The sequence below is a fragment of the Eumetopias jubatus genome, unplaced genomic scaffold, assembly GCF_037043125.1.
Source record: "Eumetopias jubatus isolate StellerSeaLion01/CBP00866 unplaced genomic scaffold, mEumJub1_p1.0 scaffold_10, whole genome shotgun sequence".
NCBI lineage: Eukaryota > Metazoa > Chordata > Mammalia > Carnivora > Otariidae > Eumetopias > Eumetopias jubatus.
In genome coordinates this window covers 99,229,317-99,246,112 of record NW_028274816.1, presented here as the reverse complement: position 1 = coordinate 99,246,112, position 16,796 = coordinate 99,229,317, and the positions used below count along the sequence as shown (strand labels likewise).

Genomic DNA, 16,796 nt, shown 5'->3' with positions numbered 1-16,796 from the left:
GCTGACAAAGAAAAGGTAAAAACAGAAAGTCAACATGGGCTGGGGAGATGAGGAAGGCCCAGGAAGACCTCGAAGAAAAGGCTGCCATGGCAAGCAGGAGGCAGAGAACAAATGAGGAAAGGCAATACTTACAAGATGGTGAAGGTGCCATTGTAGGTGCTGGGCTCTGGCACAGGCACTCTGTGGAGCCTCTGCTTTGGGCTGAAACCGGTACACGACAGCGTCTCATCTTTGCAGATACAGAGCTCACATATGTTGATGTTCGTGGTAGCATTCTCTTCCGGTTGCTCAGTTAAAGTTGCGTATGACTTTTCTGGGGTATATTTTACAAAATGCAGCACTGAACGCTGGGTCGTTGGGGGAAAAACTGTCTCAGATGACTCCGGTTGCGGACGTACAGTAATTTCCAGGTCCATAGGTGGAACCGTGACTTTAGTCAGGTTTGGATGTTGACTCTGAACCTGTTCTGGATGGGCAAGTGTCACCTCAAGGTCCTTTGGAGGAGGAGCTATAGTCTTCTTCGTGGCTGTAGAATGTGTAGGCTCTGTAATAGGTTCTGGAGTAATGGTAAGCCCCAAGTTCACATGATGAACTGTGGTGCTGGGTGACGCTGGATGCTGACCTTGATCCTTACTCGGAGTTGGAGCTGTCACCTCCTGATGGAATGGATATTGAACTACAACCTCCTTAGGTGGCTCTGGAGGCTGAGCTGGGGTCTCTTGCAAGGTTGGAGAAGGTTGAACCTCCATATCGGATCCTGCAGTTACAGTGATTTCCAGGTCCATAGGTAGAACTGTGACTTCAGTCAGGTTTGGATGTTGACTCTGAACCTGTTCTGGATGGGCAAGTGTCACCTCAAGGTCCTTTGGAGGAGGAGCGATAGTCTTCTTCATGGTTGTAGAACGTGCAGCCTCTGTAATCGGTTTTGGAGTAATGGTAAGCCCCAAGTCCACAGGATGCAATGTGGTGCTGGGTGATGCTGGATGCTGACCTTGATCCTTACTTGGAGGTGGAGCTGTCACCTCCTGATGAAATGGATATTGAACTACAACCTCCTTAGGTGGCTCTGGAGGCTGAGCTGGGGTCTCTTGCATGGTTGGAGAAGTTTCAGTCTCTGTAGTAGGTTCTGGAGTTATGGTAAGCCCCAGGTCCAAAGGTTTAACCGTGACTTTATTTGAGGTTGGATGCTGAACCTGAACCTGCTCTGACTGTGGAAATGTCACCTCAAGGTCCTTTGGAGGAGTTGTAGTCTGCTGCAGGGTTGTAGACTCTTTAACCTCTGTAGTAGATTCTGGAGTTATGGTAAGCTCCAGATCCAAAGGTTGAACTGTCACATTTGGTGACCACCAATGCTGAGCTTGATCCTGATGTGGTGTTGGAACTGCTGCCTCTTGATATGTGTGAGGTTGGGATACAAGTTCCTTAGTCAGCTCTGGATGCTGATCTGGGATCTCAGGCATGGCTGGAGAAGGTTCAACCTCGGCAGCAGATTCTGGAGTTATGGTAAGTTCCAGGTCCAAAGGTTTAACTGTGACTTTATTTAAGGTTGGACGGTGAGACTGAACCTGCTCTGAAAGTGCAAGTGTCACCTCAAGGTCTTTTGGAGGAGATGTAGTCTTTTTCAGGGTTGTAAACTGTTCAACTTCTTTAGTGGGTTCTGGACTTACAGTAAGCTCCAGGTCCAAAGGTTGAACTGTTACATTGGGTGATGATGGATGCTGAGCTTGATCTTGACCTAGTGTCTGAACAATCTCCTCCTGATATACTGGAGACTGAGCTACAACAACCTCCTTAGGTGGCTCTGGAGGCTGACTTGGGGTCCCCCGCATAGGTAGAGAAAGTTCAGTCTCCTTAGTGAATTCTGGAGTTATGGTAAGCCGCAGGTCCAAAGGTTGAACTGTGACTTCAGCCAAAGTTGGATGCTGAGTCTGAACCTGCTCTAGGTGTGCAAATGTCACTTCGAGGTCCTTTGGAGGAGCTGTAGCTTTCTTCAGGGCTGTAGAATGTTCAAACTCTGTAGTGGGTTCTGGAGTTACGGTAAGCTCCAGGTCTAAAGATTGAGCTGTGACTTCAGTCAAATGTGGTTGCTGAGCCTGAACTTGCTCTGGATGTGGAAGTGTCACCTCGGGGTCCTCTGGAAGAGACAGAGTCCACTGCAGGGCCGTGGAATGCACAGCCTCCTCGAGGCGCTCCGCTGGCTGAGCCGGGGCCTCCGGCTGTGCTGGCGTGGGCCCAGCCTCCTGGGGGCGCTCTGCAGGTGGAGCCGGGGCCTCCGGCTGCGCTGGGGTGGGCCCAGGCTTCTCGGGGCGCTCTACAGGTGGAGCCGGGACCTCCGGCAGGGCTGGGGTGGGCCCAGCCGCCTCGGGGCGCTCTACAGGCTGAGCCAAAGTTTCTGGCTGCGCTAGGGTGGGCCCAGCCTCCTCGGGGCGCTTTGCAGGCGGAGCCGGGGCCTCCGGCTGGGCTGCAGTGGGCCCAGCCTCCTCGGGGCGCTCTGCAGGCGGTGCCGGGGCCTCTGGCTGCGCTGGGGCGGACCAAGCCTCCTCGGGGCTCTCTGCAGGCGGAACAGGGGCCTCCGGCTGCGCTGGGGTGGGCCCAGCCTCCTCCGGGCGCTCTGCACGCGGTGCCGGGGCCTCCGGCAGGGCTGGGGCGGGCCCAGCCGCCTCGGGGCGCTCCGCTGGCTGAGCCGGGGCCTCCGCCTGCGCTGGGGTGGGCCCAGGGTCCTCGGGGCGCTCTGGAGGCGGAGCCGGGGCGTCCGGCTGCGCTGGGGCGGGCCCAGGCTCCTCGGGGCGCTCTGCTGGCGGAGCCGGGGCCTGCGGCTGCGCTGGGGCGGGCCCAGGCTCCTCGGGGCGCTCTGCAGGCAGAGCCGGGGCCTCCGGCAGGGCTGGGGTGGGCCCAGCCGCCTCGGGGAGCTCTACAGTCTGAGCCAGGGTTTCTGGCTGGGCTGGGGTGGGCCCAGCCTCCTCGGGGCGGTCCGCTGGCTGAGTCGGGGCCTCCGGCAGGGCTGGGGTGGACCCAGCCGCCTCGGGACGCTCTGCAGTCTGAGTCAGGGTTTCTGACTGGGCTGGGGTGGGCCCAGCCTCCTCCGGGCGCCCTGCAGGCGGAGCCGGGTCCTCCGGCTGCGCTGGGGCGGGTCCAGGGTCCTCGGGGTGCTCTGCCGGCGGAGCCGGGGCCTCCGGCTGGGCTGCGGTGGGCCCAGCCTCCTCGGGGCGCTCCGCTGGCTGAGCCGGGGCCTCTGGCTGCGCTGGGGTGGGCCCAGCCTCCTCGGGGCGCTCTGCACGCGGTGCCGGGGCCTCCGGCAGGGCTGGGGTGGGCCCAGCCGCCTCGGGGCGCTCTACAGGCTGAGCCAGGGTTTCTGACTGGGCTGGGGTGGGCCCAGCCTCCTCGGGGCGCTTTGCAGGCGGAGCCGGGGCCTCCGGCTGGGCTGCGGTGGGCCCAGCCTCCTCGGGGCGCTCCACTGGCTGAGCCGGGGCCTCCGGCTGCGCTGCGCAGGGCCCAGGGTCCTCGGGGAGCTCTGCAGGCGGAGCCGGGGCCTCCGGCTCCACTGGGGTGGGCCTAGGCTCCTCGGGGCGCTCTGCAGGCGGAGCCGGGGCCTCCTGCTGCGCTGCGGCTGGCCCAGGCTCCTCGGGGCGCTCTGCTGGTGGAGCCCGGGCCTCCGGCTGCGCTGGGGCGGGCCCAGGCTCCTCAGGGCGCCCTGGAGGCGGAGCCGGGGCCTGCGGCTGCGCTGGGGCGGGTCCAGGGTCCTCGGGGTGCTCTGCAGGCGGAGCCGGGGCCTCCTCCGGCTCCGCTGGGGCGGGCCTAGGCTCCTGGGGGCGGTCTGCAGGCGGAGCCGGGGCCTCCTGCTGCGCTGGGGCGGGCCCAGGCTCCTCGGGGCGCTCTGCAGGCGGAGCCGGGGCCTCCGGCAGGGCTGGGGTGGGCCCAGCCGCCTCGGGGCGCTCTACAGGCTGAGCCAGGGTTTCTGGCTGGGCTGCGGTGGGCCCAGCCTCCTCGGGGCGCTCCGCTGGCTGAGTCGGGGACTCCGGCTGCGCTGGGGTGAGCCCAGCCTCCTCGGGGCGCTCTGCAGGCGGAGCCGGGGCCTCCGGCTGCGCTGCAGTGCGCCCAGCCTCCTCGGGGCGGTCTTCAGGTGGAGCCGGGGCTTCTGGCAGGGCTGGGGTGGGCGCAGCCGCCTCGGGGCACTCTACAGGCTGAACCAGGGTTTCTGGCTGGGCTGGGGTGGGCCCAGCCTCTTCGGGGCGCTCTGCAGGCGGAGCCGGGGCCTCTGGCTGCGCTGCAGTGCGCCCAGCCTCCTCGGGGCGGTCTTCAGGTGGAGCCGGGGCCTCTGGCAGGGCTGGGGTGGGCGCAGCCGCCTCGGGGCACTCTACAGGCTGAACCAGGGTTTCTGGCTGGGCTGGGGTGGGCCCAGCCTCTTCGGGGCGCTCTGCAGGCGGAGCCGGGGCCTCCGGCAGGGCTGGGGCGGACCCAGCCGCCTCGGGGCGCTCCGCTGGCTGAGCCGGGGCCTCCGGCTCCGCTGGGGTGGGCGCAGGCTCCTCGGGGCGCTCTGCAGACGGAGCCGGGGCCTCCGTCTGCGCTGGAGTGGGCCCAGCCTCCTCCGGGCGCTCTGCAGGCGGAGCCGGGGCCTCCGGCAGGGCTGGGGCGGACCCAGCCGCCTCGGGGCGCTCCGCTGGCTGAGCCGGGGCCTCCGGCTCCGCTGGGGCGGGCCCAGGCTCCTCGGGGCGCTCTGCAGACGGAGCCGGGGCCTCCGGCTGCGCTGGAGTGGGCCCAGCCTCCTCCGGGCGCTCTGCAGGCGGAGCCGGGGCCTCCGGCTGCACTGGGGTGGGCCCAGGGTCCTCGGGGTGCTCTGCAGGCGGAGCCGGGGCCTCCGGCTGCGCTGGGGCGGGCCCAGGCTCCTCGGGGCGTTCTGCATGCGGAGCCGGGGCCTCCGGCTGCGCTGGGGCGGGCCCAGCCTCTTCTGGGCGCTCTGCCAGCGCAGCCGGGACGCCCGGCTGCGCTGGGGCGGGCCCAGGCTCCTCGGGGCGCTCTGCAGGCGGAGCCGGGGCCTCTGGCAGGGCTGGGATGGGCCCAGCCGCCTCTGGGCGCTCTGCAGGCGGAGCCGGGGCCTCTGGCTGGGCTATGGTGGGCCCAGCCTCCTCGGGGCGCTCTGCTGGCTCAGCCGTGTCCGGAAACGGAACCAAAGTTTCAGTCAACTCCTTAGGCAGGGCCAACATCTGGGCTGGAGCTGAGGACCCCAAGTAATGAAAGCCCCCCGCCTCTGCTGGGGGTGTAAATACCTGGGGCGATTCGGGCGGGAATTCATAGGAGTGCGAAGACCAGGGCTCAGTGGGCCCCAGGAGGTCGGCGGTCAGCTGGGCAGGGTCCAGGGCCCACTCCGGAGGCTGAGCTGCCTGGACCAGCAGACACGATTGCCACGTGAGGAGGAGCAGCGGGACCCAGAGGCGCAGCCGGGACATGACACGCGGAGGCTCTGGGGCGCACTGAACCAGGTCAGGGCCTCTAGCTGGACTGCGGTGGGCCCAGCCTCCTCCGGGCGCTCCGCAGGCTGAGCCGGCACCTCCGGCTGGGCTGGGATGGGCCCAGCTTCCTCGGGGATCTCTGCTGGCCAAGCCGGCACCTCCAGCTGGGCTGGGATGGGCCCAGCTTCCTCGGGGAGCTCTGCTGGCCAAGCCGGCACCTCCAGCTGGACTGGAGTGTGCCCAGCCACCTCGGGGATCTCCCGCTGCGCGCGAGTGGGAGTCGAAGTGTTATGTCAGCCCCGTGATGCGCGCACCGTTAACAACTGCGAGCCCCTCCCCTGCCTATGTCCCACCCTTTATTTATGACACCTTTATTAGCTGGGCACAGACGGGCACCGTGCCCCTCGGAGCGAGCCCTTTTTCCGGAATCACCGGGGCCCAAGCCTCCCTTCCCCCTACAAAGGGCACAATCACCTCCTGCTGCTCACAGCGAGGCAGGATGGCCCCAGACTCCAGAGGCTCTGAGGTGGGAGGGGGGAGTTGCAGTTTCCCAGGGACACCGCAGGACCTGGCGTCCCCGGAAATTAAAAAATGCTAGTCCAATTCTGACGGATTGAACTCGGCCTCTTCAAAGCTTAAATCCGAGAGACACTCTTCCTCCCCTTGGCCATCCTGCTTCCAAGAAAAGTAGCTGACCTGCAGAATAAGCGTCAGTCAGGGCAGTGGGGAAGGGAACACATTTTACAGATAGTTATTCTAAAATGTTGCCATTTCCTCTAAATTCTCAATATGCATGTCTGAGTGTTAAGTCGCCACTCTGTTAGGAGGAGGGTGCCTACCACTGAATCAGTGATGGCTCCCAAATTTCTGTAGGAGGGGTTTTGGGGTGAGGGCTGGGGGGGCAGGTGAGCATTTCATTCTGGGAATGAGGGTCTGAAACCAAGAGAATAGCCCTCTATTTACACTGGTATGGGAAAACTTGCCCCATTCCACCTTGACTCAACACAGCCGTCAGTCTAGAAGAAGTAACAACACCGCTTTTCAGAGGTCTGACCCTGTTTGTTCACATGGAGAAGGCACTTAGGATGTTCAAGTTAGCATGCTAAACAATTTTCTTGAAAGAGTGTAACTAGCACCCAGTTTACATCCTTCACAGCCCTTTTTACGATCTGTTTTATTTGAGTCCTTGTTTATGGTCTGGCACAAGCTCTAGCACGCAAACTGTAAGAGAGAAGGGTTTTATCTTATTCCCAGCGTCTAGCACATAGTAATGGTTTTTAAACGGAACTGATTCCAAGACTGGCCTTATTTAGGAATGGATCTGTTGTTACAATCAGGTTTCTGAAATCTTTAGCATCAATACAGAATCTCTTTCTCTCACATTTCACAGAAAGCTAGACTTCTTAAAGTGTAAACTTGGGTAAGTCTGAAGTTCCCTTGACTGGCTTGATTTAAATTGAATTAAAATAACTATTTTGCACAAAAAAAACCTTCAAATACTTTTTCAGAAAGTAACCATCTTTCCTTTCTCCACTCTTCCCTTCAAAACAAACAAACTTTGCAACTTTGGAGTGAGTTAAATCATCAGAAATCCAGCCCCAAATTCAGTTTTCAATGACACGAAACACATTCTTTTCTCCTCTTTTTTTTTTAAACATTCTATATGCAGTACGTTAATATCTTCTTTTAGAAATTACTTTGGCAACTTAATCCCTAATTCAGGGCATTGATAGAAGTGATTTACAGAAAAGTTCTTCAGTAAAATATTTCATACAAGATATGTATGAGATGCTGACATCTGGGTAATACACCTTATTTGAAAGGCCTAATGGTTTTCAAACACTGTAGCATAATCTCACTTAAGGTCAGAGTTACTCTGTTCCCAAATCCCTGAGATTCTGTTTGAGGGGAGCTCTAAAAGGCTGTGTCCTCTCCTATGTCCACAACAGTGGGAGTATTCTGATGCAATTTGCTCTCCAAATTTTAAATAAGGGGTCAGAGCCAAGGGCCAGGACTTCAGGAAAAGCCCCAGAAACTCTCTGCACTCAAAAGCAGTTTCAGAGTTTTACATTTCCCAAAGGATGATAGAGCGAACTGTACGTGCCAAAGTCTTCCAAATCCTGCCGGTTGCTTTAAATTATGGCTACACTGGCTGTGGAACCCTCGAGCTCTAATCTCCACATACTTGAATTAAATCCTGTAGCTCCTCTTCGGTTCTGGCATCTGTAATCTCTTCACAGGGTCTATATTCCACAGCTATTTTACCACTTTCTGAAATAAAGTTAACAAGTAGCATATCAAAATTTTTCTTGTTCTAAAACTTGCTGTATATAACTGGGATAGCACCCAGTAATTAGACATTCTTTTGATTTTTTAAAAACTATTTTATTTATTTATTCGAGAGAGAGAGTGCACAAGCAGGGGGAACAGGAGAGGGTGAGGGAGAAGCAAGCAACCTGCTGAGTAGGGAGCCTGATGAGGGGCTCAATCCCAGGACCCTGGGATCATGACCTGAGCCGAAAGCAGACCTTAACCAAATGAGCCACTCAGATGCCCCAGAGACATTCTTTTGATTTCTAAAAGCAGAAAATAAAAGCATTTTCCCAGAAGTTTTCTCATCTCAAGCTTCAGTTTTTATCATGACTATTTTTTAAAAAGATTTTATTTATTTATTTGAGAGAAAGAACACGAGCAGGGGGGAGGGGCAGAGGGAGAGGGAGAAGCAGACTCCCCACTGAGCAAGGCAGTCCGACATAGGGCTTCATCCCAGGACCCTGGGATCATGACCTGAGCGGAAGGCAGACGCTTAACTGACTAAGCCACCCAGCCATCACTATCATAACTATTTGTGAAAAAATATATATGAAGTTATCAACCATGTGGTTAAAAAAACTTTATGATCTCAGAGATAGGAACTAAGGAATAATGACATAGGAAGTTAAAACTGTGGAAGCAAAAATGTTCAATCATAGTATGATTGAACAGTAAGACATTAGGTAGGGGTAAATTTGAGTTCAAACCTGGAATAGAGACCACTGGACTATGGCTGATACTTCACATTAGAAACAAGGCAAGTATCTACTCCCTGGGAACCAAAATCCCACCAGATACAATGAACAATGCTTTGGAAGGGGGTGGGCAGGGCATGCATTTGAACACTTTATTGGCAGAAACAGGCCCGTGTAACTTAGAGACAATACAATTTACCTTAAGGCAAACTAGAGCTACAAGACTTTTTAGTCTAAGGAATTTTGAATGTGTACAAGGGCTACCATGGCATATTATGGAGAGGTCAACAACCCAAACGCTTAGTTTGGTTCTTAAAGGTTGTCATTCAGAATTGACAGCTAATGGAGAGTCTACCTGATGACCAGGGAAGTCAGTCTTCACGGGAAGACTTGCCCAGGCTGGAAACCTGAGATCAATCCAGGGTCAACTCTTAAAGCAAATAAGGCCTCTGGGAAACTTAGCTAGGATTTCTTAGTCTTTAAGACTCAAGGCTCTGAGGCAGGGGAGCAACTGTTTGGGGACTCTCTACTAATTATAAAATTTCCAGAAAAAAAGGCACCTGGGTAGCTCAGTCGGTTGAGTGTCCCACTCTTGATTTCGGCTCAGGTTATGATCTCAGCATTGTGAGATCAAGCCCTGCATGGGGCACCATGCTGGGTGTGGAGCGTACTTAAGATTCTCTCTCTCTCTCTCTCTCCCTCTTCCTCTCCTCCTCCCCTGTCTCCCTCTGCCTCCCTCTTTTACATAAAATAAAATAAAATAAAATAAAATAAAATAAAATAAATTTCCTTCGAGCCTGGATTGATTCTCTCTCTCCCTCTCCCTCTACTCCTCCCCTGCCTCCCTCTTTTATTTAAAATAAAAGAATATTTTAAAAAAATAAAAATTCCTTTGAGCACAGCCTGTAACATTCATACCACTGTAGAACTCCATAGGGAATACAATCAACATTATTCAGTAGGATGGCCACTTTCAAGGTTCACAAAAATGTAGCTGATCATTACATAAGAATCATGGTCACCCAATATGTCAGTGCCAGAAACAAAAACTGAAACTGAGTTGATTCCAAAAGCATAATCTAATAAATTCTCCAACAGGAAAATAATAATGATATGTTAACATATTTTGTCTGCTTACCACGTTTCAGAGATAGTTCTAAGCTTTTTATATTCATCATCTCATTTATTCTTACTATACCTCCCATGAGGTAAGCTGAATTATTAACCTTATTGTGCAGATAAAGAAATTGCAGCTTAGAGAGACTAAATACCTTCAAATTTGACTATAAAACCTAAAATTGCGTCAGAAATCTAAGAGACAGAGTTAGGACTCAACAACAGATGTCTAAAGTTTATAATCACTATACTACTTTGTGTTATGGGCAAGCAATCAAGAAACACTGGGTCAAGCACTTTCTATGTGGAGGCAAGTCACTGTATATCTATACCCTGGGGACAATAATACTTACTGTCATTTTTCCTCACAAATGCTACGAAGAACAAATTTGAGACTGCTGCTTAGAAAGCATTTGGTGAATAAAAGAATGTGAAGTGTTTTCATCCAACTAACTTCTCAAAATGAGTTTATTTGCTCGTGGAAACTGAAGTTCTTTAAGAACAATAAGAAAGAAAGAGAAAGAAATCAAGAGAGAAATAAAGAGAAGAAAGAAAGAAAGAAAGAAAGAAAGAAAGAAAGAAAGAAAGAAAGAAAGAAAGAAAGAAAGAAAGAAAAAGAAAGAAAGGAAGAAAGAAAGAGAAAGAAAAAAAGAAAGAAAGAAAGAAAAGAAAGAAAAAAGTAAAGGACAATCAAGAAAGTCTTACCTAAAACCACAATCAACAGTTTCTGGAATGCATCTGACACAGCCTTCTGAATAGCAAGCTTCTGGGTTGTTTTCCTTTTCATCAGAACTGATAATGGCCCTCAATTCAACCAAAACAAATGGATTTAAAATACCTAGCTGAATGATAACTGATTTTTATGTTATATATTTAAATATGAAAGTGCATCCATGATTCTTAGATCATTATCTTAGCAACTAAGGGCAGGCACAACACAAGCACTTGGTGGAATGGCTCTGCTGTAGGTATATCCTGGCCGGGCACAACTGTACTGCCCTGATCTACCCCAGAAGTTCCTGAAGTACCAGAAGGGAGATGCAAGCCAAGAAGGTGGCACAAATCTCACATCACTCACAGATTTCAAATGGACAAGTTGAAACTATAATCCTACAGACCCTGCCTATTCTCCTGGGCATCAAGGGCTGGAATCACAGAGTGAGAAAGATTTGGTGGTAGCACACATGACCTGGTCTTTTCCTGAGCATCACCCATGGGAACCTACTCCCCTCCATTTGCTAACAGCCCTGCCTCTGCCTTAAAACCCTAAGCCTAAGTGCTACGGACTCTGGGAAAAACCAGTACCAATTGGAATACCTTTTCTAGGAATCTATATTTGATTCTTTACACACCAGCCCTTTATAGGAGGCAAAGGACTGAACATTTACACAAGAGTTTATTTAAATCTTTAGATGATGATTTTGCTGGGATCATTGAAGGCTACAAGAGATCTGTATTTAAAGGACTATCTTAGCACAAGGCAAATTCTTCTTCTTCTTTTTTTTTTTTAGCACAGGGCAGATTCTTAACCAAAAATGGGAAAAACATTACTTCCCTCTTCCTAAACTTCCTGGCAGAAAGTCAGTTTTAGAATTTTAAAGCTAAGTTCTTTTAGGTATTGTGTATGATAAAAACCTGTATTGTACGGTAGAAAAGCTCTGCCCAGGGTTTTAGTAGCTCAGCAAGGGGAGGGCTTGATGATATATCTGAAAAGATGAGTTTCAGAAAGAAAGAGAGATTCTACCTCCACTCCAGTCCACCCCCACCCCCACCGTAAACAGACCTTCTTCCAGCTTCTCCAAAGGCTCCTCGGCCATGCCAACTCCAGGACTCCTGCACTCATAGGATGGCAACACCACCTCTAAAGCACAGAAGAATTTCAGGCTCTGCTTCTGAAGTGGTACCATAGCATCTTTATTTTCTCTTTCTTCAAGGTCAGAAAGATCCTGAAGCTGTTAGGATTTTAAATTAAAGGTCCTTCCTAGGATCTCAACATAGACTTCAAGATGTTTTGTTATTAGAAATAAAAACTAAACTCCAGTAAACCCAGCTAACAGTTGAGGTCCTATAGCTTCAAAATCAAGTAAGACTTGCAAATGAATTATTAAATACAGAAAACTAGTTTTTTTTAATCTATACCCTACAAATACTGGCGAAAATTATGGACATCACTACCCAAGTCATTGAAAGTATTATTAATTCTAGGTGGCAGGCCGATGCTCAGGTCCTTCCACTTAGAAGCCTCTCACATCTTCTCCCCACACCCACTTCTCTCCTCTCTGAAGTCCAGGATTTCAATGTTGAAATGAGTCTGATTAGCCAAAGAAAATCTATAAAGTTTACCTTGATGATCCTTTCTGACCATCCATTGAAACCAAAATAATAATTTGCCAATTCTTGGCACTGGGAGCTATTTAGGGCAAGGGCCTGATGTTGAACTGCTTTATGTTTGGTGCCAAGACGAACCTAAAGACATAAGAGAGAGACTGAAAAATAGCACAACCCGCCACAGAGGCTTATTTTGGGTACACCTGAGGTTGATCAGTACCTACTTCAGAGACTGGCTGTGAAGATTAAAAAGGAAACATCATTGTAAGCAATGAGCTCATAGTAAGCCCTAAATAAATGGTATTCATTATTTTTAAGGTACGGTCCTTTTCTGCATCATTTCCAGGGCTTCTGATTGAATTGGAAGATTTCCCTGACCTCTCGTGGTGAGAGTGATGATGAAAGCAACTAAGGAAGCCCTCCAGAAGCAAATTATGTAGGTGAGCAAAGGAAATTGTTTTTGTTTTCCCATCCTGTAGCTCCTGTTTGAGAATACGACCTGCAGAGCAGACAAGATGGATGACACGGAGGTAGGACCTTAATCTGCAGCACCCTCCTCCCCAAGTTACTAACCTGTTAGAACAAGGAATATACATACCTCTATAAATTTTATAAGCAACTAAACAACTAGAGGTTCATTTGCATTAATAAGCTTCTTTGAGAATGCAAGTACTTCCAGTCTAACTTACGCTCTATGGTGAATTTCTTAAATGTTCTATCTTAAATGTCTACTTCAACTCTAAGCAGGGTGTAGTATGGTAATATATTCATAAAGATTCAAATAATGCAAATGAAGTCACAGCACTATTAATTCTTTATTGATTTGTTCGTGCATCTTCCTCTATCACTAGTTTATAAGCTCCTTACGTGCTTGAAGGAACCATCTCTCACTCTTTTCTCATTCCTAAAACCGAGCACATTCTGTTGTTGATTGAGTGAACAAATGAAAGAACGAGTGATAAGAAAATAAAATTACTTTCTCCAGCTGAAGCTGCATGCTGGGAAGAAGAAATGAAGATGAACTTGTAAATGTTGAGTGCTGCAGGGGAGGCTAATGGCGAGGCAGAGTGGAGCTGTTCTGGACAAGAAGGAAGCCTCAGAAGGGCCCCGAGCCTCTCCGTCAGAGAAATAGTTGTCACCTTGGGAAAGCTTGCCAGTTCCTGCTGCCAACCATTTTCCTTCATGCTACTGAAAAAAACTCTCTCAAATGCCTTAGGCCTTTCCTTGATTTATTTTATTTAAGACATTATTCTTTTTCCTGTATTTAAAAAGGCAAACAACAACAACAACAAACCCAACCAGGAACTATATGTAGTTGCCAAAGTAGAAAAGAACATATAAGTAAACTGGATAACAAATTTGGAAAGCAGGGGTAGTAACCCAAGGTTCTGTGTTAAATAAAGAAAAGAGATCTAATATGAATACGCTCTGCTGTCAACTATATATTGACTTGTAGAACATTTCCTTCATCACTCTCAGTAATCTCAAAACCTAAATTTACGAAATGATCTTAATGTCCAATGAGAGACAAAAACCTCATTTCTTACAACTGATACAAAGTAATTGTTTCATAATCTATAATATCTGAGGGGCTAGGTGAACTTTTCACAGGCTAGAAACAGGCAGACCATAGTTTGCAAACTAAAGAATGTCTGACAGGTCATCATTTCAATCACAGGGAGTGAAGCCAAGATTGAAGAGGGTGTTGAACAAGTAGGTAGTATACCTAGAGTCACATCTGAGCAGAGTTCTCAGATTCAATCAAGGTTAAATCAATAAGGAAAGGCATATGATAAGAACAGGCAGCCCCGTGGGGAGCCTGGGTGGCTCAGTCGATTAAGCATCTGCCTTCAGCTCGGGTCACGATCCCAGGGTCCTGGGATCAAGCCCCACGTTGGGCTCTCTGCTCGGCGGGGAGCCTGCTTCTCCCTCTCCCTGCCGCTCCCCCTGCTTGTACACAATCTCTCTCTCTGTCAAAGAAATAAATAAAATCTTATAAAAAAAAGAATAGGCAGCCCGTCAGTGTGAAGTAGCCAGATTAAGAAGCCAGTTAGAGAAGGTTGATAAAGACATACAATTACAAAGTGAAAGGTTTGGAAATCTAAGTCTCACTCACTTATTCAGAGGAAATGACATGGTCCTTGATAAAGAAATGGTGATTGAACTGAGGCACATACAGAAATATAATTCTGGGGCTCTGGGAAAGTAAAATGGACAGCACGGTTAGTATGGAATAAAGTTCCTGTAGTGCATTAAAGAATGTTTTAACCATTTCCTGGGAATTGAAGGGAGTCCTGAATAGGCAGTTTGAGACTGATGATGATAATGACGATGAAGCATCCTTTATAAATACAACAGATGAAAGAATTTGTCATTTTATTTTTTTAAAGATTTTATTTATTTATTTGAGAGAGAGAATGAGAGATAGAGAGCACAAGAGCGAAGAGGAAGAGGGAGAGGCAGACTCCCCGCTGAGCAGGGAGCCAGATGGGGATCATGACCTGAGGCGAAGGCAGATGCTCAACCGACTGAGCCACCCAGGCGCCCCTAGAGTTTGTCATTTTAAATCCACATAATAGTAAATATAAGCAAGGCTCTTCCTGTTAAGATTTCTTAAATTAAGGGGCAGGATAAAATGCCACGGGATTTAACAACAGTAAGTTGGGGTTTGGAATCTCTAGCTTCCAGTTATTATCATGAACCTTAAGTAAGTCACTTAACTACCTACAGTTCGAGTTTCTTCGGCTAAAAAAAGAAAACAAACAAAAACCCAGGGAGACCGGAGGATCGATGTAGCAATGCATCTGAAAGGATTCCGTAAATCAGAGTGCTGCACAAATGCTAGTCTATTATAACGGAATTCAGCACTCCGTCCCAGTGGAGTTAGGAATTTCGTATTTGGACCCACCTTCACTGGAGAATTCTGAAAAAGATGCTTCTCGTGGCATGCCGTTTGAGCTCTTGAGCATCCCTTGCTGAATAAAACTTGATGATGGCATAGAAACCAGGACGGGCAACTGCAGCGTTTGGGAAGACGCGGACCGAATACAGAAGGCCAAACTGGGAGAAAACTGTGAACAGAGAATGCTGTGGGGTGGTCCCACGCCAAGTAAGTGCATGAAATTTCACGTCCAGAAACCAAAACTGCCCGTTCCCTTATATTCCCTAAACCCTTCTGCACATACAACCCCAAGCACTTCTCATTTCATGAACAGGTCTCCCTCTGACATCCTAAGATTCGAGAAGCATTAGAAGGCAACATGTGCAGGCTGTTGAGAGTTACCTCTCAGAAATCTGTTGGGGCTGACAAGACTGCTGAGGTCCCCTCTAGAAATAAGATTCGTCTCCGCGGAGACTACCAGGCGCGTGAGATGCCAAGGCCAGACTCCAGGGCTCCCAGTCACGGGGGGTGTGAGGAGGACATACGACGTTCTCCTCCCTCCCTCCCTCCCTGACTCGGCTCACAGGCAAAGCCTCGGCCGTGGGCCCAGAACTCAGCTCCCACACCAGCAAGGTTTTGTCGCTTCCGTTGGGAACCGCAAACGAGACCAATCCCGCCATCCTACCACCACTGCGCATGCGCGGCTAAGTTCAAGTACCAGTGCGCCTGCGCAAGGCGCGCCCGCGCTTTTTAAAAAAGGGCTCGTGCGAGGGGCGGGACCAGCCCAGCGCGAGTGGGGCGAGGGCTGTTCCCGGCCCCTCCCACTCTGGGCGGGTCTCTGACTACTTCCCCTCCCGCAGCCCCACCACCTCGAAGTCGTGTTTAGTGCTTCTCTTTAAGTGTATTTTTAGGATAGAGTCCAAAGGCTGAGCTTACAGGATCCTAGGGTACGGATATCTTTAGAGCAGCCGGCTTCAAAATCCTTAAAAAGTGTTCCTTGATTTTCCTACGTAATTTTGGTGAATTGCTTAAGTGTGCTTGTTGGGATGAGAGGATGTGGGAGTTTGGCAGGCAGGGTGGGAAGGAGGTACACATTTGGAAAAAATGAGAGTGAGTCCAAGTAGGGCACCAACACTGGAGTTCATGGTGCCCTTGCAAAAGGGCCGTTCTAAGCACCCAGTCAGCTATTTTGAGGACTAACACACTAAGAGGGAAAACAGGTCCTAATGATCCTTATTTCAATTCTAGAAAGCCTGAGCCAGAAGGGACCTTACAAAACATCTCTTGAGGTTTCTAAACAATGGTCTTCAGACTGGTGCTGGTCTGTTAGGAAGTTTTCACCAGTCCTTGGCAAAACAAGAAAAGGATAATATAATCAGGGTTTAAAATTTTTTTTCATAAAACAAAATCTATTCCATTTTATTATGCTACAAATATGACCTTCATTTTTCTTTCTTTTTAAATTTATTTTTTATTTTTTATTTTTAAAATATTTTATTTGAGAAAGCAAGAGAGAGAGCACAAGCTGGGGGAAGGGGTAGAAGGAGAAGGAGAAGCAGACTCCCTGCTGAGCAGGGAGCCTGATGGGAGACTCGATCCCAGGAGCCCCCAAGATCATGACTGAGCCCAAGGCAGACACTTAACCAACGGAGCCACCCAGGCGCTCCAATGACGTTCATTTCTCATGTTAAAAATTGTTTTACGATAGTTGTTTTGATTAATACTTACTTGGGTATTAAAATAAAAAGTTGGGAATCTTAATACGGTGTTAGCTTTTTTGACGTTTTAGTGGTCCGTGAGATCTAAAAGTTAAGGCTCAGAAGTAGGGACATCCGTGGCCCAAGTGGGACAGTTTAGTCAAACAGTGCTGATGGTAGCTATGTGCAGGACATTTCTCCAACGGCCCCTTTTCTGTTTTGCATTGTCCTTATGCGGGTTTTTGTCCACATCAGCACCTTCAGATCCCAAACAGAGATGCCTTTTTTTTTTAACATCTAGATTTTAGCCCATTCTCTG

General features: G+C 50.1%; 2 protein-coding genes and 1 long non-coding RNA gene across 3 annotated transcripts in view; 1 reads left to right on the top strand and 2 right to left on the bottom strand.

The window, feature by feature from the left end:
* Positions 1 to 4,900, bottom strand: part of LOC148163406 (leucine-rich repeat-containing protein 37A2-like) — a 50,516-nt gene extending 45,616 nt beyond the window's left edge. The window contains exons 1-4 of the mRNA XM_088027069.1: positions 4,876 to 4,900; positions 3,939 to 4,054; positions 3,460 to 3,874; positions 133 to 2,851 (exon numbers count right to left, since the gene is read on the bottom strand). Of these exons, the coding sequence (XP_087883195.1) occupies positions 133 to 2,851; positions 3,460 to 3,874; positions 3,939 to 4,054; positions 4,876 to 4,900 (3,275 nt within the window). The remainder of the gene's footprint in view (positions 1 to 132; positions 2,852 to 3,459; positions 3,875 to 3,938; positions 4,055 to 4,875) is intronic.
* Positions 4,901 to 4,980: 80 nt separating this feature from the next.
* LOC114204116 (uncharacterized) lies at positions 4,981 to 13,110 on the top strand. Its single transcript, XR_015769320.1, has 3 exons — positions 4,981 to 5,477; positions 12,246 to 12,339; positions 12,885 to 13,110. It is a non-coding gene; the product is annotated as an uncharacterized LOC114204116 (long non-coding RNA).
* LOC114204115 (RAD52 motif-containing protein 1-like) lies at positions 5,928 to 15,460 on the bottom strand. Its single transcript, XM_088028232.1, is given in 8 exon segments — positions 5,928 to 6,143; positions 7,633 to 7,718; positions 10,277 to 10,375; positions 11,355 to 11,523; positions 11,915 to 12,037; positions 14,808 to 14,863; positions 14,866 to 14,986; positions 15,365 to 15,460. Coding segments are annotated over 8 exon segments (852 nt in total). The 3' UTR covers positions 5,928 to 6,041.
* Positions 15,461 to 16,796: the final 1,336 nt, after the last annotated feature.